The sequence below is a fragment of the Phaethon lepturus genome, unplaced genomic scaffold (genome assembly GCF_000687285.1).
Source record: "Phaethon lepturus isolate BGI_N335 unplaced genomic scaffold, ASM68728v1 scaffold4654, whole genome shotgun sequence".
Classification (NCBI taxonomy): Eukaryota; Metazoa; Chordata; class Aves; order Phaethontiformes; family Phaethontidae; genus Phaethon; species Phaethon lepturus.
Genome location: NW_010536839.1, coordinates 66201 through 87458, shown reverse-complemented (window position 1 = coordinate 87458; position 21258 = coordinate 66201). Strand labels below are relative to the sequence as shown.

General features: G+C 38.5%; 1 protein-coding gene across 1 annotated transcript in view; it reads left to right on the top strand.

Annotated features, from left to right (window-relative positions):
- FBN1 (fibrillin 1) overlaps positions 1-21258 on the top strand; it is a 142735-nt gene that overhangs the window by 73331 nt on the left and 48146 nt on the right. The window contains exons 16-30 of the mRNA XM_010286279.1: positions 845-898; positions 1801-1926; positions 5151-5276; positions 5924-6043; positions 7025-7162; positions 8151-8201; positions 10776-10901; positions 11714-11938; positions 13257-13382; positions 13469-13597; positions 14075-14200; positions 14337-14462; positions 15365-15487; positions 19116-19241; positions 20083-20208. Coding sequence (XP_010284581.1) covers positions 845-898; positions 1801-1926; positions 5151-5276; positions 5924-6043; positions 7025-7162; positions 8151-8201; positions 10776-10901; positions 11714-11938; positions 13257-13382; positions 13469-13597; positions 14075-14200; positions 14337-14462; positions 15365-15487; positions 19116-19241; positions 20083-20208 — 1848 coding nt within the window. The remainder of the gene's footprint in view (positions 1-844; positions 899-1800; positions 1927-5150; positions 5277-5923; positions 6044-7024; positions 7163-8150; positions 8202-10775; positions 10902-11713; positions 11939-13256; positions 13383-13468; positions 13598-14074; positions 14201-14336; positions 14463-15364; positions 15488-19115; positions 19242-20082; positions 20209-21258) is intronic.

Below are 21258 nucleotides of genomic sequence, written 5' to 3'. Positions count from 1 at the left end.
CAGCAGGAACTTGCTGACTACCATTTTATAACATGCTATATTATTTAGAATAGCAAAACACCAAGGAAATTTTACCAGAATAGGAAGCAGCCTTTCCAGCAGCCTCTGCTGATATTAGTGGGTCCTTCTTACTGTACAGTAGAGTTGATATCTTTTGTAAATCTTGGATTCTGTATCATTGACTTCTGTTTTATATTTTAATTACTTTAGCAGAACATTTACATATATGGAGGCTATTTTTCCTGTGTTATTTTGCCCACCTCTTCAATTAAAAAAAAAAAGTCAGTTTATTCTGTTAATTGTTCTGAACTCAAAGGAAGAACTTGAATCCAGCGGTAATTGAGACATTTTAGATACTTTGATACATATTTTAATTATTTTTTTTGAGGATAAGAGATCCTTGATCTGCTCTGAACTCATGAAGGCACTACTGCTAAATGGAGTTAAATATGCACTAGATTTCTAGGAAAACTTTTTCTGTTTCCTGGTCACTTTGAATACGCACCTTGAGCAAGAGCTTGGACATGTGAGTTCTGGAGAATCTTGCTGTGAATGTGTTATGGTTCATTTGTGTAGGAGGACCAGCATGAAGTTTATGTCTGTTCCTAAAGCCTCAGTTCACCATGTGAAGTTTTTACTCATCCATCTTCATGAGCAGATGCAAACCCTGAATCTGCTAAAATGTTCCACAGGTTCAGAACATGGTGAGGCAGTTAAAGTTTTTAGAATAATTGAAAGGCATCTTATTTCATTTGGAGTAATTATCTGGCATATTGTAAATGATGATGCTGAAAGCAATGAGCTAAGAAAGAATATTCCAGTAAGTATTTTAATATTTTTCCAGCTGAATATCAGGCTCTGTGCAGCAGTGGAACTGGCATGACTGCAGGAGGAAATGGTAAGATCACCTAATGTAATTTAAGCTATAGCAGTTCTGGATAAAAGTGTTACCTTGATATCCTTGATTTGTTAGACGTGCTGGTGGGGATGATGGCAGGGAGGCTTACTCAAATGGCTGCTTGCAACACATTAGAATAATTTCGGATGAAATGAGGGGAGTATGCCATTTCACCAGTGTGCCCTCTGATTTATGCCATGGAACATGTGTGAGTGCTGTTATAAAAGAATGTCAAATTTGTGAGAAGTGTTGTTAGCTATATGACTTAGAAATCATACATGTAAGTCATATTTGCACATTTCAACTGAATTCATCCTGAAGAATAAAGCCATGTTGAACACTGAGCTGCCTTACATGTTTTCATCTGCCAAAAAGGCCAGGCTGACAGAGTTCGGTCAATTACAGAGAAGGAGCAAATGATTCTAATAAAAGCTTTGTAGTCATAGAACTGTGAAACTGCAAACTCTTCAGTCAGTCAATGGTCACTGGTACATTTGCTGGCAGTAGAGAGGGAAAAGCATTCAGAAAGGAAGGATGGTCATGCTTTGGAGAGTGATGACATCTGGAAATCCTATGAATCAGGATATACTGAGGGGTATTAGTACATGTGCATCTCTAAATGTAAGGCCGCAGGTTAATATCCCAATTTTTATCTACAATTGCAAGTTTTTAAATGTCTGTAGGCTAGAGGTGGTCTTAAATCAATGTGAAAGGGATGCTTTTTGCTCAAGTGTGAATATTTAGGGGTGAATTCTCTAATCAGAACTACATGATTATAAATACGGAGTAGTCAATGTTAGTAATGTTGAAAATATATCTTTTTCTAATTTGGAGAACTAACCACCACAAACCCTCAACAAATGACTGGTTTTTTTGGTCTTGTTTTTTTTACTTTTATGTAGATATCAATGAGTGCTTACTGGATACCGATCTCTGTCCAAATGGAAGGTGTGAGAATCTGCATGGAACATACAAATGTATTTGTAACCCTGGATATGAAGTGGATTCAACTGGGAAAAACTGCATTGGTATGAAATGTCCCATTTTTCATTTTGAAGTTTGAGGCTTGTTTTTATCCTCCTTCACCTTTTTTCTTCAGTGTTTTATCAGATATTTTGTCTGATATTTCTCGATGTTTCTGCTGAGTTCTTGTTTTAATTTCAGTGCTCTGCAATGCTCATAAAATCTTCCACTGTGGGGCTGTAAGGGACCATTGCCATCAGTGATTCAAATTACTGGCAACCAGGCGATAAACATCCAGCTCAGTTAAGTCCGCTGAACATGCACTCTGCAGTACCAATATTTCTCAAAATATCCTGCAATTACAATGCACCACAGGAAGGATCTAGCATCACCATTGTGCTAGGTGCCTCCAAGAGCAGGGGTTTTAAGCAAAACTCCCAATTGATCATACGAAGATAAGCATCCCATATGCTACAGAAGGCTTATATGGTTTTTCCCAACTCTGACTTTGGGAAAACTCCCTTTCAACTTTCAGACAGGGCTATTGGTTTAACTGTGTTAAGTGCACTGGCCAGACACAGGAAAATTTATTGTCATTGGAAGCACCAGCAGAATCTGATGGCATGGTGTCTCTAGTTAGGGCTGATTTCCTTCACTGTACAATTGAAAAACATGTAAAGTCAAATCTTTCATTACAGAAAAGGTGAAATAAATTGTTCTTGCTCCTTAGAGGTGACCAGTGGAAGCACTGTGGCATGGGGTAATAAGTAGCAGTCCAGTCTCTTCTCACTCTATCTGGGATGTAAAGAAGACCCATCAGATGCCTGCAGACTCCTGTTACACATCTTAATTCTAGCAATTCTCTTGATCCATTGCATGGTCCCATTGAAAGCCCATAACTTAAACTCCTTTAGATTCCTTTCTTCCACTCCTGCATTGGTGCATTGTTCCAGACCTCCTTTGCACAACTGATTAGACATTTCTTCTGGTTTCCTGTTAAAATTTATTTGTGACCATTTTATTACCAGTTGATGTTGTAACTAACATTATCCTTTGACCTAGCACCATGTCCACAGTTATCCCCAAAGTATTTATAAAGAATCATCATATCCTTTCTCAAGCCTTGTTGGCTAAACTTTCCAAATCCACACTTTCAGTCTTTTCATAAAAGCAGAGGCTGCAGCCTTCTCTTGAACAGGACTGATCTGACCAGTATACAGTGTTCTGATGAGGTCTGACCAGTGCCTTGTATCGTGTTGCCAGCAATTCTCCATTGCCCCTAGGAATATCCTGCCTAAATTGCTTCTAGAGTGCATTAGTCTTTTCTCAAATGTTATACTTTGGGATCAAAGTCAACGTCTAATTGGGAGTTACATCCAGAGTTTTCTCTTCACGATAGCCTTCAACTGATGAGTTCTGGTTTATAGCATGTTATTGTTATTGGTCCCTAATTGCAAGGTTTGGAACGTTGGTGATTGTATTTCATCTTATTTCTCTCATTCACATTGTCAAGATTAATTTAGTCTTGCATGATTCTCTGTATTTGTAATAACTTCCAGCTTGGTGTTGTCCACAGTTTTTGATCCTATTCATTTTTTATTTCTACATTGCAATGAATATTTTGTAGGGCCAATCCCAAGACTGATCCCTGAAAGGCATTGCTAATATCCTCTCTCCATCATGATTACTCCCCTTTTTAATATCCCCTGCTATAACTTCTCCTTCAGCCAGCTCTGGAACCACCTTAAAGTTCTTAAATTCCTTCCTGTTATCTCCATCTTACAAAACAATTGTATTTGGGTTCTGTATTCTCTACTTAAACCTAAATAGCTTAAGTCATCTGTGTTATCCCAGTCTAAACTATCCACTATCTTATTTAAAAAAAAAAAAAAAAAATTGATCTATCTTTGATAAAAGTCATGCTGTAATTCATCCCTTTTTCCCACTTGTTTCTTTGACTTTAATTATCCATGACCTATTTCAGTGTCTGCCCATAGCTTATGGCATCCATTCTCTTCTCTCCATCCATCTGTGAGTTTTCCAGCTGCACCCCAGCCCACCCTGTTGCAGCCCACATCCATGCTCCATCACAGCTGTTTCCCATTCTTCCATAATATTCCACCTGGCCCTCTCTCAATTTTTCAGAACTCCTGTGAAGCTTCCCACACGGTCTGTTTTATTCTGCAAACCTCCCTGCTTTTTCTAGCACTTTTGCTGTTCCCAGCTGCTGTGCTGACCCTCTGAGTCTTCCCAACTTCTCTCAACACTTTCTGAGGCCTCTCTGACTGAGCCAATTGTTCCTGTCTGCTCTTGGGGTCTCTCCTGGTCTTCACCTGCCATTCATGGCCCATTTCCACCTTCTTGCAACTTCTCTCTAGTGACCACAGCTCTTCCAAAGATTTCCTAAGGGCTCTTGAAATTTAGTGCTAGCATTTCTAGTTAAATTTTTCATCTCTGAAGCAAGTGTAGACTTACATTGGCCTTGTTAACCATAACATCTAAGACAGTTCAGAGTCAGCTTGGAAAAAAATGGTGATTTAAAGACGAGGATGACCAGCAAACCTTTCCAAACCAATCCTCTCCTCATTTCTTTCATGACTATGGGGGCTGCTGTGCAGGGAATCAGAGGCTGCATAGACATATTCCACAATATAAGGCAACATAAAACTGTGATTCCCAGCTTTATTTTGAACCATGGTGTGGCTGTCACATATTATGAATATGTATAGAAAGGAAGTACAATCTCTTATAAAAGCAAAGCAGCCTTACTAAAGAATAAAGCTCAGGAAAAAGTCAACAAAAATGTACAGAGAAGGTTTGTTCTGTTTTTTTGTGGTTTTTTGTTTGTTTTGTTTTTTTTTTCATTTTTCCCTATTCAGAAAACAAAATTAAAATTATCATTTATTGCTAGGTAATATTTGTTTGGTTTGAATTCATATAACAATTAACGTTTCCATTATTTTTTCCATAACTCGTGTTTCCATGAGTTTTCATGAAGAAGGATGGTGCAGTAAGTGGGATCTTTAGTGTTAGTTTATTTGGAATAGTCATTTCCATTTGAAACCATTCTGAGCCTGTTGTCTACTAAAAGAATCTAGAAATCTTTTTATTATCTTTGTAAAACAGTGCAAGTCATGTGTGTGAGTATTCTCTCTCTCTCCCCTTTGTCTCCTCCTTCTCTCCACAGACACAAAATCTAATGAAATGCCGCTGCTGGGAGGGAGATTCTGTCCTGGCATCAATTCCAGAAATGTTTTCTTTCTTAAAAAGTTCTTGATTTTCATTACAGACATTGATGAATGTGCACTAAACATGCTGCTTTGTGACAATGGGCAATGCAGAAATACCCCTGGAAGTTTCACCTGCACCTGTCCAAAAGGATTTGTATACACTCCTGACCTAAAGACATGTGAAGGTAATTGGTAACACTCCATTTCATCCTGGTTTTATTTCTTTAGATTGTTCTCAGATTATGCCGGAAATACTTTGAACCATGATGAGGACATAATGCGTAGAACATAAAGAAATTATAGGGGGAAGAAGGGGAATAAGGAGAGACAAGGCCAGAATGAAAGCATCAGATAACCTCATGGAATGGCCTATATTAGGTCTGTACTAGCACTTGCCTTATTGACTACTGCCAGTGGGCCCACACTGTGCTAAGGGTGAGAAAAACTTGAGAAGAACTAAGTTTTATAAATCTGTTATCTTGTGTGGAGAACAAGATGGCTCCTGGTTTGAACCCTTTTTGAGCCACAGACAGGATGTGTATCAGATCATTTAAACAACACAGTCCATCACCACAAAGCAAGGCAATAGTTGGATATCACTGAAAAATGAGATGCTGCTTCCAAGTTCGGTGTTTTAATGTTCTAACATGTTAGTATGTCTTTAGGACACATGCATCATTAGACTATGGTGAAGAGTTTCATAATAGAAAAACAGAATATCAGGAAAACTGGTCATGAGGAAATCTTCTTCCATTTTTCCCTAAGCTGAAACAGGCCATATGTATTTTTGTTAACTCTTCCTGGTACTAACAGCAGTGTGTTTCTCTTCTAGATATTGATGAGTGTGAATCTAACCCCTGCGTTAATGGGGTGTGCAAAAACACACCTGGCTCTTTCGCTTGTGAATGTTCTCCTGAAAGTACTTTGGATACAACCAGAACCATCTGCATAGGTATTTATTCTTCTGAAGATTTTATGTTTGCTGGTTGAAAATGTCCAATGACATACAAATGTTGTACACCAAGTTTAGGAAATATTTAAAAATAACTTGTGTACGTAAATCTAGTGGAAACTGTTACAGAAACAGTGTCAAGAAACTGTTTTCACCATTACTGTGGGCACATAAAGCATGACCAGCACTTGGGAGCCTGGTGTGCTTCCGTGTTCTTCCAAAATTTGAAAGAGAGATGAAATTTTTTGGTAACAAATACAGAAATGATAAGACTTGCTTCTTCAGGACTATGCTCACCGACTTAATCCATCCTGCAAGAGGGGTGGACATGTTCTCATTGAGATCTGTTCTCTGGAAAGGCCAATTTTCTATTTGAGATGGAGAATGAGTAAGTCGTGTACAGTCCAGACCAGCTCAAGAGTAGCCATGGACCATGCTGTGACTCAGATACTCTGTCGACTCGTAATTTCATCCTTTAGCTGTTCTGGAGGGACAGTAATTTATAGCTGTTGCCTAGTCAGTGAGGAAAACTGTGGAACTATAGCTCTGTCTGATCCTTAGCGATCTCCTGCCGCTCCCTAGATGGAAAGATGAGATATCCAGGCTGGGGGATCTAATAGATTAATGGAAGATCTAGAAAGCATTCGTATCTACCCTGTACTTCTGCATGTGCCTCTAATCTCAGTCGTAATACATACAATGACTTGTATTGATACAGATATTGAATGGTGTTATTCCCTGTTAAGGTCAATAATCATAAACTAGGATTTGCAAGGGCTCTGTGCTGTGATGATTTCAGACTATAGTCCAGCATAGAGAAGGATAAATTAAGAGTTTTTAAAATAAATTCAGGTCTGATGTGGTAAGTTATAATGAAAGGATTGTTATTCTTCATGGTTAAATTCAAGTGTGTTTGCAAATATATTAATGTATAATGCTGAACAATCTGCATGACAATACATTGGTGTTTTTTCCAAACAGAAACTGTTAAGGGTACCTGTTGGCAGAACATAGTAGACGGAAGATGTGAAATAAATATCAACGGAGCAACTCTGAAGTCACAGTGCTGTTCCTCACTAGGTGCTGCTTGGGGAAGCCCTTGTACACCATGTGAACGAGGTAACACTGTTCATTTTCCTCAGGAACCTAGGATTTTTCCTATTCTGGAGTTGGTCCAGATTATTGTCACATTTGGCTAGCCAAATAATTTTACTTGTTCTATTATCAAGCACTCATTCCTTACTCAGTCTGAAAAAGAGAAGTCTTAATATTAGAGAGGTAGCATGTAGCTATAGAAGGTTCTAACTCTGGATTTTATAGTAAACATTTTACAAGTTTAAATTCTGAAGGGAAGGGACCACACCTACAGTCTGTAACTTGCAGCATTACTTTGGTGTGGTTTGTCATGATTGGTGATCTAGAGTTCCTAATGATGTAGCAATAGATCCATGTTCCCCAGAGCTCCCAAGAAAATGTTTGCAACAAATGGATCTTTGATGTGGTAATGGAGGGCGGAAAGGGAGTAGTCCTTGTTATTATACTCTGTAGATTAACTGATGACCTAGAGACTCATACAGTTGATCAAGAAATGGATTGAGGTCTCTTCATATTTACTTGATAACTAGACTGAACTGTGGGATGAGCTGGGAACCCAGGATGAGCTGATGAATGCAGAAATGTGTGTGGGTTGTTATTTCTATATGCTGAAAGCTGCTAGTTTGCTCAAATATTTAGTTAAATTTATCCTGTATATCTTAGCAGAATTCATCCTCATCCATCCGTGGTAAATATGGCTGTAATGTGCTGTGGTCAAGTTAAATGAATTATTGATTTGAATGAAGCAGGAATCATATAACCACTTTTGGGTTAGCTAGCTAAGACACGTGGGAAGCAAAAGAGCATAATGGCTGACACTCTATATAGTTTATGTAGTTGCCCCATCTTCTCTCTGTATTATTTCAGAAAATACTGAGATACTGTCTAAGCACTCAGACTTCTCATAGCAATAAACTCTAGATAATATTTCACATGATCAGTTTTATACAATAAGTTAATGGTGAGTTTTGGACTGTAGCGTTCTAAAAGTTCACTTTTGTTTGTTTTACAGACCCAATATGTCAAAAGGGATATTCAAGAATAAGAGGAACATTGTGTGAAGGTATTTATTGTTGCCTTAACATAAATCAGAGCTTGAATAAAAAAATGCCAGTGTTTTGATTTAAGCGGTTAATTTAGCATAGAGGAACACTATGCCAAATTCTTACCTCGTGTAGTTCCATTGACTTCATTAGAGTTATGTCAGGGATGAATTTGGTTTCAGTTTGTTTAACATTCCTACATACTCACAGTTTATCTCAAAGTACACAGTTGCAAATGTAGTGTCTACCAGTATAAGAAGATGGTTCTTGCTCTTCAAATACTGTTAACTGAGTAACCTATTTGGGTAAAGTATGAATCTTATATATGTTATAAAACATGGCATTATTGAGACAGTGGTATGACAAGCCATTACTATGTTTTAGGAAAAGAATGTTTGAAGACTATATTTCACATGAAAGTGTTTTGGTTTTTTTTTTCTTAACGTTGGATGTCTTCCATGCAACATTTTATGAAATCAGACATGTTCCAAAGCATAGTTTCATTGTCTTATTGGGGGGGGGAAGGCATTGGGACACAGTTAAACTTTGATTAAAGAAAAGGTTGAAGACTTTATAAATATTTAGCTTTTTGCTTTCTATGTGATGACTCTATACGATTCGGTGAGAATTGAAGGTCCCACCCTATTTCATCTTCATTTGAATTGATTTGAAGCACTGGCAAAGTACTGCATATTTCCATAATATGCAGAAGCTCGGAGAGTCTCAAACTGCTGTGGGTCATCCTGACTGACAACATCTGACATGACACGGCAGTTAAAATATTTTTTAAAAATTGCTCCCATATGTAGCTTCCATAAAGAAACGTTGTTTTTTCCCTTAACAAAAAATAAAATGAAAAATAAAACAAACAAAAAAGAGGAACACCCTCACACATATTTTTTGCTTTCCAAATGATGACTGAATACCTTGGCACGTCTGTGCTGCAGACCCACTGTACATAACTTATCTGACCTCAGCAACACTTTCTGGAGTGTGTAAGTAAAAGAAAAGGAAAAAAAAAAGTGGCCCCACCTATCTCTCTTCACAAGGAAAGTCTTAGAACATTTTCAGCATTGCTGGGATGGAAAGTTTATCCTTCCAAGATGTAGACATAACTGTTTTCAGCATTTCCTTTACCAGCATTTCAGATTACATCCATTACATGCTTTAATCTTCTCATTTCAGTGGGACCTGGATAGCCCCAGATTTTTCAGAGTAGTTTCCCTTGCTTTTAACATACTGAAGCCTTATTTGGGTTTCAACCAATGTAAGCATTTTTCAAGATGGGAAGATCTCTAGGAAATTTACTGGCAAGAGACAGGACAAGGGAGTAAGTTTGGTTCCCAAACGGTGATACTCAGTTCTCCCATATGCAGCCCATGCAAAATGAGTAATGGACCTTGTGCAAGGAAATAAGCAAGCTAAATTGGCAGTGTTCCTCTAGTTTACGGGTGAGCCCTGGAGTTGTCAGCTGGAATATAGCTCGCAGGCCGTGAACTGTGTTTCAGTGGTTTCTAATAGCCCACTGGCTTTTCTTCCTGCCTTCCAGTCAGTATGGGCCTTTTATTTATAATCGCTGTTCAAGGGCAGAGGCCGCTGTGTCCTCCCCATGTTCGTCCTCCACCCTGCTCCATGCAGTGTGAGAGGTGCAGAGTCTGTTCATAGCAGGAGTTTTGTCTGGAGGCCTAGCGAGTCCAGCCTACCCACTTCTTGATTACTCTATACATGAGTGTTCAGCTATAGATTATCAGAGTCGTTCTTTGCTCATTTCTTGTTCTTATCCTCTCCTGTCTTACATATTGTCATGCTTCATCATGTGCCATATTTAGTGCTGGAGGCCTTTGCCTAAAGGCAGTTGTGAACCGTATGCTTTTCACAAAGGACACTGGTGGGAGGACCCCACAGTTAGATTACTAAATATTTATTTATGCTCAGGCCAAGCTAACAGTGATGATCAAATTATCCTTACCCAAAAGTGCTAAATTTGCCACTTAAACATAGAAATATAATCTTTACTTAATGAAGTTAAGATCTGTGTGTTTATTTTAACCTATATAAAGTTACTAATTGCTGACAAGGTCAGAGGGCTGGATTTCAAACAGTGTTGTAGTTTCCAGACATGCAGAGGTGTGCCTGATAAGACACAAATATTAAAAATACAAAGATTTTAAAAAACATTAGAAAAATACAGCATAACTTAATCTCATTGGAATAATGCATAATCTCATTATGCACTTAGCTTTGTCTTTGCCCATTTGCTTCAAAAATCTGACCCACGATGAGTATGAAAATTTATACAATTTTTAAATGTCCCTTCTTTCTTTTTTTGTTACATTTTAGTTTGTTTTCAGTATATGTTGGAACAGCAAATAGCGACATGCATTATTTCTAATCATCAACAGTTTTCTGTAATTAATTGATTCTGGCTGACTTGCATAGGAAATCCTAAATATTTGGAATTTTGTCAGGCCATGTAAACTGCTGTGGTTTTGTATTTTATCCTAAAAAACAAACATTAGAATGTTCTTTTTTTCTGATTTGTTCATGTTTAGTATGCTAGTGATTACTTTTATTCACATTTTGTTTGGAAATAGATGTAAATGAATGTGAGGTGTTTCCTGGAGTCTGTACAAACGGGCAGTGTGTCAATACCTTGGGATCGTTTGTTTGCCAGTGCCCCAGTGGAATGACTTTAGATGCTTCTGGACGGACATGTCTTGGTAGGTATTAATTGCATTTACAGGTCTACTAAGGAAGGGCAAATCTATGTGGTGAGCAATGTTTGCGCTGCGTGTTTTCTTAGAAGTAAAGGAAATTATTTTTGTCCACATAAGTAATTTTCAAATTGAAATCAGTCAGGGACATGAACTTAGTTCAGCTGCAATATGAACATATTCCAATGATAGTAGCTAAAGCCCATCACCATCTGCTAGCTGGTGAATAACATTGATAATAGTTCTAGATTGTTCATCTGACAAATCCCTACAGATCATCTGTGCTCTTCGCACTCTCCATCAGCAGCCCCGGTGAAATCACCAAGGTTGGAAGCAAGGGGGGACCATTGTGGGCCAGGACTCAGGCATCTGAGGAGGGACGGGGTGTTCCTAGCCGCACAGTGCACCTTAATGGAGGGTGCAGCAGAATGGCAACGTTTTGTATGCTGTCCATCCATAGCACCTTTGTCCCTTTCTGACAGTAAATGCCTAAGATTGGTCTCAGAACAAGGCATAGCTTGTAGTACTTAAAAGGCCTTAGGTAGGTATGGTAAGCTGGGATGCTTAAATGATCCAAAATTTACTTCAGGTGTTGAGCACCATTTTTCAGAATGGTGCTTTAAACTTACTTCAGTTCTTAATTTCTGAGTTCAGCATTAATATTTTGCTGTTAGAAATTATGCATTGTGCTTGGTATGCTCCTCTGAGTCCACAAAAACATGGAGCAAACTGTCTTGTGAAGGAATTCTGGAAAAGCATTGCTTTGTGGTGAACTAAATTTTCTTTCTCTCTCAACATACTGTTCAATTGCCCAACAGACATTCGCTTGGAGAGTTGCTACCTGCAGCATGAAGATGAGCAATGCACCTCACAAATACCAGGCCGACACCGAATGGATGCTTGCTGCTGTTCAGTGGGGGCAGCGTGGGGCTTTGAGTGTGAGGAGTGCCCTCTGAAGGGATCACCTGAATTTGAAGCTCTTTGTCCAAGAGGATCTGGGTTCTCTACAAAGATAGAAATAACTGGGAAACCTTTCTCTAAAGGTATGTGATCTGTTTGTGGTTCATTGCCAGCAGATCCTGCTGGCTTTTCCTTTTACTGTTTCCTCAGACAGCTCCTGTGGTCTTGAAGATTTCACTGGTGGTCAGGCACTTCACTCACCTTAAGCCACATTTGAAAATCCAATTAGACTTCATGGAAATTAAGGCCAGAATAAAACACAAGATAATTCAGTCTGTGTCACAGACCATGAAATACCATACAATACTGCAGCCTCAAAACACTAAATTTGTGTCTCAGTAGAGAGGTTAAATTGTGCCTGACTTTTCCTCCTGTGTTGCATCCAATGGCACTTTTGGCTGATGGAATAGCTTTGAAAACCTGGCATCTCATAGTACAAGAACTGGAACAAACTTAGCAGTCAGCTTTGGATGTGTTGAAAGACCAATCCTTCTTAGCTGTGCAGGGTGCAATAACTTTAAATCTACTGTGGAGCAAGCAAGGGAGGGTGAATAATTTCGCGAGTTTCTTGTGGAGCTATTTGGAGAAGTAGAGGAAAAGTGTTTCCAGGGTGATAGCTCAAATCAGCAGAGTTTAATTTACTGTAAACTAAGTCTTGTCATGACTTTTGTTGGTAAACTTGCAGCATTAAATGGGAATCACACAGTGACACCCTAGCATCATGTGCTGACAGCCATCTTTCCAGGGTTACCCATGAGGTTAAGCTGGACAATGTCAGAAGCCAAATGGATGTGAACATGTTTATAAAGCAAGCCAGTTACCCAAAAACTAAACATTCTGAAGTCTGAAAGGAGGGGAAACTATATATCAATGACAATTGCTGCTGTTAGTTTCAGCCTTGGTTTTATAAACAGTTACTAAGCCATTAATTATCCATAAAGAAAAGTGACATGTGCTTTTATTTATGCTTGTTATGTTTTCTGTGACTCATGGAAGTCACATTTTTTTCTCAGAAACCAGAAGACAGAGTGGTTCTTTTGGAAGCTCCCTGTGCTCTTATAGGTTTGATCCTCTGTCCACTGAAATCTTACTGTTGACTTCAGTGAGCTACAGATCAGATCCTGCAGGACAAAGGAGAGACTAATACCATTTTATGGCAGAAAGTGCTCTTGACTGCCAGGAGCACTGGACTGCCAAGAGGACTGGAACTGCCCGGTGCAGAGTGTCTACATTGTTGGTTAGGTGGAAGTCAGTATCAGTTCATGTAGTGTGGTCTACAATTTTCCCCAAAGGAGGCGTCATTATCACAAGGAAGGACGAGCTCTAAAGTCAGCATTGTTCTTTTGTGCGCTGTTTTTTATGAAGTGAAAACATCATATATCCTTACTGTTTCATTTTTAGATATCAATGAATGTAAAATGGTTCCCAGTCTTTGTACCCATGGAAAATGCAGAAATACCATTGGCAGCTTTAAGTGTAGATGTGACAGTGGATTTGCCCTTGATTCTGAAGAGAGGAATTGCACAGGTAAACTCATGGATGTCTCTCCCATAACTTTGATTTGAAAAGGAAAAACTGAACTCCTGGAAAATACTGTGTGTTTTGTGTTACAGATATTGATGAATGCCGCATCTCTCCCGATCTTTGTGGCCAAGGCATTTGTGTCAATACTCCTGGAGACTTCGAATGTGAATGTTTTGAAGGTTATGAAAGTGGATTTATGATGATGAAAAACTGCATGGGTATGTTTTTTATAGACCAGAGATGTGCTAGTATGCTATGCATGGTGTTTGTTTGGGGTTTTTTTAAGGTTTGATTGCACATGGGTTTAGGTCCCTCTTATTTCGTGAGTCTTATTAAAGCTCACTTTAACTTGATTTCCACCCCAGATGTGAATTGCTGTTTCTGCAGGATGCCAAAGCATAAATGAGCAAGGGTCAGGATTTTAGGATGCTAAATTTATCCTCGTAATCCCCATTTTGCTAAGTGGAACGCCATCCTGAACTTCGAAGTTAGAGTAGTTTAAAATTTAGAAGAAGCCTTTTTTGAATTTATTTTTTTAGCTGCACTATGGTGTAGGGGATGACTAGCTGTAGGAAAGGCTGCAGAGCCGATCGAGGCAGACAGAGCTGTGATGGGTACCAGACTGAGGGGAGGGATGGGCTGCTGCTATGGCAGTGCTGGCCCCTGCAGTGATGTGCCTTCCCTTCTCCCCACAGACATCGATGAGTGTCAGCGCAATCCCCTTCTTTGCCGAGGCGGCACCTGCATCAACACAGAGGGAAGTTTTCGGTGTGATTGTCCTCCAGGCCATCAGATATCACCAAATATCTCTGCATGTATAGGTGAGACATGCAGGCAAAATCAATATTGTGCACAGCTTTTTATACTGCTCTTGTGCTGCACGTGCATTTACAATGTTTGCTTTAGTATCATTTTCATTCAGACCTAAGATGTGTTCCTCGTTTTCTTTTGCAACAGACATAAATGAATGTGACCTAAGCACCAGCCTGTGCCGAAATGGACATTGTGTCAACCTGATTGGAAAATATCAGTGTGCTTGCAACCCTGGATATCAGTCCACACCTGACAAGTTGTACTGTGTTGGTAAGGTCAAAATCCACACTGGATCTCTAGTGAATAAAGGAAAATAAAACACAAGTAATTGTTTCATTTTTAGTAGTTGTATAAAGACATTTTTAACTGTGATTGAAAAATCTAGTACAGTCTGTCAAAATAGTATGCAAATGTGCACATCCATTGCTTGCGAGGAATGAATGAAGTTACGGCAATGCTACAATTAATTTTCAGCTTATTTTTCTAGCTTACAGCTTATTTTCTCTAGTAAATCAATCATGTTGCATAAAATAGCATACTATTTTAAATGGCCTAGGACTTCAGACTTTGATCGTTAAAAGGGAGTACCTTGTTAAATCCCAAGTTCTATATTTTATTAAAAATCAGCATTCCTGACAGACTATAAAGTAGAATTGTGGTTCAATTTAATTTTTCCTAATTTGGTCTGCAGTTGTCTCAAATACAGGGCCTTTCCAGTAACTGTTTCCTTAAAGCCACATTTTGTAAATGACATTTAGCTTGTCATGCACTGTGCACTCTTTTATATGCATACATTTTATTGTGCCACAGAAATACATGAAAAATCCACTGGCTTTAATTCTGCCTAGCAGAGAATTTTTTCTCTTGACCCTTACAAAAACTTTGTTACCTTCATGATACTGTGGTAACCCAACAGTGGTATTTTTATATGTAGAAAGAGAACTGCAGAGTTATTTATATATGCAGTCAGATAATATCATCTCTGCCTCCCTGGTTTGCCTGACATCCATCCCAATGCCTGTGCAAACACCTGAATGTTCAAGGAGTGTGTAGATATCAAGTATAGATTCTAGATTGATGCTGTTCTGGAAAGGTGACTCGAAGTGTATCCTTGAAATGTGCTTTAAAGTAAAAGGTATCGTGGGTTTTAATGGTAATTTTCTCCTTTTTAGATATTGATGAGTGCAGTATAATGAATGGTGGCTGTGAGAACTTCTGTACAAACTCAGAGGGCAGTTATGAATGTAGCTGTAAACAAGGCTTTGCACTCATGCCAGACCACAGGACGTGTACTGGTAAGGGAGATTTTGGGAATGTTTCTGCTGGGAGGGTTTATTTCAATAGTTTAAAAATGGAGCTTCTTCTTAGAGATTAAAGCTATTGTAGCAAATGTACTATAATAACAAAAAGTAATTAATGCATGGATATTAGTATCAGAAATTGGACAAGTACAGACTGAGTTGCTTTGAAGGGAATTGATTCTTCATAATTTCAGGAAGTGTGCAAGTTGATTTTGAGTTTGGTAACAAAAAGCTAATCTTTTCAGTAGGAGTGAAATTTTCTCCCTTAAGGTATTGTTAGATGCAAATACAAAATGTGTTGAAGTCGATGGAAAGAATCATCATAAACATAATCCAAAATGCTCTGCATGTGTACTGTATGGTCATATTGGAGAGAGAATGCTAGAAAAGGAGCTGGTTGCTGTTCGGTCGTTATGTGGTATCTGCTCTTAAGCAAGGAAGAAAATTCCTGGTTTTAATTCTTTGTTTAGTCAAATGCAAGTATGCTGCATTACTTCAAAACTGAATGACTTTCAGACAAACTGAAATCTGAATAGTATGAATCTGTCATAGGAAGCAGCTCTCTTGCACTCTTAACAGGGTTTGCGAGAAAATTTTCAGAGGTCTGTAATGGCTGAATAGGTGTTCTCCTTTGGGAGGCTGGGAGTCATAATCCCAGTAAGTGAATTGTCCAGTAAGTGAATTGTACTCAATGATTTCCACATAGGTTACTGGAAAGATAATTCTACCCTGCCCTTCTCTTACTTCTTGCTGCATGACCACTGGCCCACTGAGGCATGTGAATATTTGCCAGCTGTTTGCCAGTTCCATCCAAGAGCTCCTTGAAGAGCATGAGAAATACAACAGGGTTAATCCCTTGGAATAGAATTGCCTTTATAGTTGAACAAATGGAGAATTTTTTATACTGGATTAATAGAGAGAGCTCACATTTAGAATTTGTAAATATTTGTAGACCTCTGACCAGGGTCTCGATCACCCTGAGGCCACTCACTACCATTCCAAAGGATAAAAGAGCCTTAAAGCATAGTTAAATGCAGTTTGCACCCCCGTTGTAGTTTACACTATCAGAAAGATGCAAAGTAGCCAATCTTCAGCAAGCATCGGACCCTTGTTCAAAAAAAGGAATCGACTAGAAAAAGTGCAAATTTGACTGACCCTGAAATTAAGTATTTCAAAATCTAAAATATCTAGATTAGAAATAGTTTGCTTTAGGTCAAGTTTCTAGAAAAGGCAAGTTCATACAAAAACTTGCCCAAACATTGGTGTTTGGGGCACTTTTTCAATGTAAAAATAAAACCAGTTGATAAAAATTGTGCCTCAGCCAAAATCTAAACCCAAGTGACAGGATTAGAGGGACATGACAGGTAAGGGAAGTGGCAGGGGGAGCAGGGGTCTCTGAGCCACTTTTCTGTTTTCATCTTCTTGGCTTGACTGGGGACCGAATGACCCAAGTGTATACTTCGACAGTCTTAGGGATCTCAAGTCTACTGGCTAGAAACAATTCTGTGCTTTACCTCTGCTTGCCCTTAGCCCCCCAAAGACATCTTTACACCCAAAACCAAAGCAGATCATTTAGAGCACCATTCTGTATATTAAACTAAAAACTTTGGAATAGAAAACTTAGCATCTTTCCCTTCTCAAAATTAAAAAGGGAGGAGGCAATTGCCTTTCCTGCAGGGAAGGGATTTTTTTGTCCACATGTTAACTTGACCGTAAACATGTCCATAGAAGTTTGTAGGCAGATCTTACCTGGGTGAAGAATAAAAAGCATCTGATATTAGTTGTGAATTTTTCCATATTTATATACAGCCTTGACTCTGAAAAATAGAATTTCATTCATAGGCCAGCCATTTTTATACTCTCCTCTGAGAAAGACCTGAATGCAATAGTGAACACATAAGAAGATTTAAATAGCAGAAACACCAGACACCTTTGGATGTCAAGTCAAACTCCGCCTTAGAAAATATCTAGAGATGTTAGGGGTCACCTTCACCACCCTTTTAGTATCTAAAAATGCTGCCGCCTTTGCTTGAAGCGATATTAATTACATATATAAATATCTGGTAAATATCTAAAATCCACATGCTGAAATTTTGCCTCTGCCCAAACTGAGTTAAAAACAAGAAAAAAAATATTTTGTGACTTTTTTACTCATTGCACTGAATATCTGGTTTTACTGTGCTAGATGTTTGTGCATGGTACAAGATTTAGTAGCAAAGTGACCTGACTATGTGAAACACCTATTTTACATTTTCAGTTTGTTCGCTGTGTGAACATGTCTTTTATCTTTAACATCACACAAAGCTGGAAGCCATTACAGAGTATATTTCTTGATAATTGAGCTGGTAAGAATGCTGTTCAGTTCAGTAGTAGGTCAGGTTTGAATTGGTGAGGTTATGCATAAATAATCAACTCAATTAGGAGAAACAACAGGTTCTTTGTCAGCTGATTTTCCCCCAACTGTGAAATCAGTACAGTGACAGGTTAGTAAATAAAGTTCTTTATTTCTGTCATTATTATCCCCATTTCTAGAGCTTAATTTTGCATGTTAATTCAAATTCCATTCCAAATTAACATTTCCAGGCTAATGTCCATGCCAACATTATTTGCTTGTTAAGATGAACAGGGACTGGTCAGCCTTCTTCCTTGCAGAAGTTGTGTATCCACACAAGCCCTAGCTGCTAGAAATACAGAAGAATAATGAACATAATATTTTAAGTTAAAGTGAGTTCATTTTCTGCAGCTGCATAATTACTGCAATCCACAATAGACTGGTCTGATAATGAGTTACACCCTTTCTCTTGGAGGGGGTTCCTGAATCTTGTCCTTTTTGTGCTGATTTTTTTCCCATGGTATCACTAGGCAGAGTTTCTGATTTTTGCTCTTGCTGGTCTATGTTGGTGCTGACACAGGGAGATTCTAGGGATTTTTACAAGGAACATTAATATAACCAGAGGGACTCTGAAAGATTCCAGACCTTAGGATGGCTGCATTAATACAAAAAAGCGTCTGCTTCTGCAGCTTGGTCCCAATCAGTGATGGTCGATTTCATTAATTGAGAAAATAATTTGTATGCTAGAGGATGTAACTATATGTCTGGCCTGACCAGTCAGCTGAAATGCTAAAAAACCCCATAAGATCTCGTAGTGAAATAAATGTATGCGTTGTAATTATTCCCATCATGAGTTTGACTCTGTGTTTCCAGTTTGTCAGCACCCTTGAGACCTGCAGAGGTGTTCTGCATGCATGATGGCTTTTTTAAGCTCTGTAAAGTCCGGTATTTTTGTCACTGAATTTGACTTCAGAGCTCCCATTGACTTCAACAATGATGGATTGTATCCAAGAATCTCCAACTGTATGTGGCCATGTGGTGTGACAAAGGTTCCGTATTTTTTTTTCTCTCAGTGACTTTTCTACCTACAAAGTTAGTTCTTGTTCCCGTTGGAGTCAAAGGAGAATGTTTGCCACTGACTTTAGCTGGAGATAAGGAGCTTACTCATCAGGACAAGTGTGCAATGTACCGTTCAGTTATTTGCAAGGATTCAATCACGTTTATCAGAGCATTAAAATGTTAGTTGCATTGCATAAAGATAGCATGTTTTAATCTGATTTTTCCCTGTAGACATTGATGAATGTGAAGACAATCCTAACATCTGTGATGGAGGCCAGTGTACAAACATCCCAGGAGAATACAGGTGTCTTTGCTATGATGGATTCATGGCATCTGAAGACATGAAGACTTGCATAGGTAAGTGAAAGTACATTACTTTCCAATCTGCATTAACTAGGGAAAAATTATTTATTAAGGCACTATTTCCAAGGAGGCAGACAATGATATTTAAAGAGTATTGGTCTTATGCCCTAATTTTGGCCACCTGCCCATAGGACCAGCCCCATTACCCAAGCTATGTTTATCAAATGCAGATGTCATCTCTGGATATCCCTGTAGATTGGGATGCAAACATGATGATCTATAGTGTTGTGTCTTCGGGTCCTCTTCCAGTGAGGATTTTACGCAGCTCAGATGAAAGAGTGCTTGCAGAATGGAAGTGCTGGTGGATGGTGACTTGGAAAATTTCTAGCAAGATAAATCACCAGTGCTGATTTAAACTTGTCTCTAAGACAAAACTATGTTCAAGTGCTGTACCTTGTTAGAAGAAGATCATGAAACAGTGTATCTCCAAAACCAAATTTTCACATTTAAATTAAAAATCTGGAGCATATTTGAGGAGAAATGTTTGTACAAAACTAGATAATGTATGCGTGCATATATAAATGTATATGCACACACATACATATACATAGAAAGCATCAATAAAGAGTTGTCATTCTTTGCATAATATGCTGAATCTTAGTCTCTATTTTTAAGGAAAGTTCTAATTAAAGGTATGATATTAATACAGATATGGCAGTATAGCAGTGTTAAACCAGACCTAGAAATGTTTGCTAAGTAAGGAATAACTAACATAAGCAATTTTGTCTTTGTATACGTAGACCCATTTTTGTCCTAAAATGTCATATCTCAAGAGATTTTGCCAGTTATTTTTGAAGAATTCTATTTAATAAATCTTAATTCATGGGTTTTTTAGATGTTAATGAGTGTGATCTGCATCCAAACATCTGTCTGAGTGGAACCTGTGAGAATACAAAAGGTTCATTTATCTGCCATTGTGATATGGGATATTCAGGCAAGAAAGGCACAACTGGTTGCACAGGTATGTTTTAAGGTTATGATTAACTTTTAGTTAAACTCATGAGTCTGCATGCCCTTTTGTCTAGTGTTCAAAACCTCCTCTCACTGTGCTGCTTTTCATTTATTTGTGCTCTTACCCAAGTTTGCTGAGCTTGTGTTCTGCTGAATGTCAGTGGTGCAGCATTCAGCCTGATGCTGCTTAAGCTGAAACGAGTGACAGAGTGTCCACTGGGAACAAAATTGGGCTTGTTACTGCATTGTTGTTGGTCTAAGAGAACAGAAGATGCCACTGCCTGTAACTTGACAGACTACCGAGGACCTCAGTGCATTTGAGTAGTTAATTGTATACTACACATGCAAATAACAAGTATCTGTTCCAAGCATTATTTTGGCAAACACGGGTGGCTTGAAATATGTGCTAAAATGTATTTTCAGGTTTTGCAAAGTGGTAACAATACAGCTACTCAACTACATTGTATCAGCAAAATCAGAATTTTGCATTATTTCCTGTATTGCCAGCGAACAGAAATGAGATTCAAGCATACAGGGTCCAAGGGCATGAAATGAATAATCCTAGAGCTGGTGTCTCAAGCCAAGGTGTTGAGAGTCTTAGGCTTTGCCCAAATATGAGTGCAAACATATGTTTAATATAATTTTTAATGTAGGCTTAGGGTAAACACATTTCTGGCAATCTTTTCGAGACAAACTTATTCTTAGCCTGCCTTTATTGTACAGAGTTAATAATATACTTCTGTAAGTGCCCCAAATATATGAAGCTGGTTTTTTACAGCTCTCATAGAACAATCTGAGAGCTGGAGTTGTACTTTGCATATTGGACCATGGACGAATAGTTGTGCATTAGTAACAGCTGCCTTTGACTTACATATGAACTGACTTAAATCCAAGAAATCCCTAATTGTACCCTGTAGACCAACATTTCAATGTTCTTTGTTTCTGTGCTAAATTATATGAAGATCTTCAGTACTGTAGACCTGAAAACCCTCATGCTGATCAGTTACACATGGCGCAGCTATCACAGCCACATCAGAGTGATGGTCAGGAGCAGTCAGGG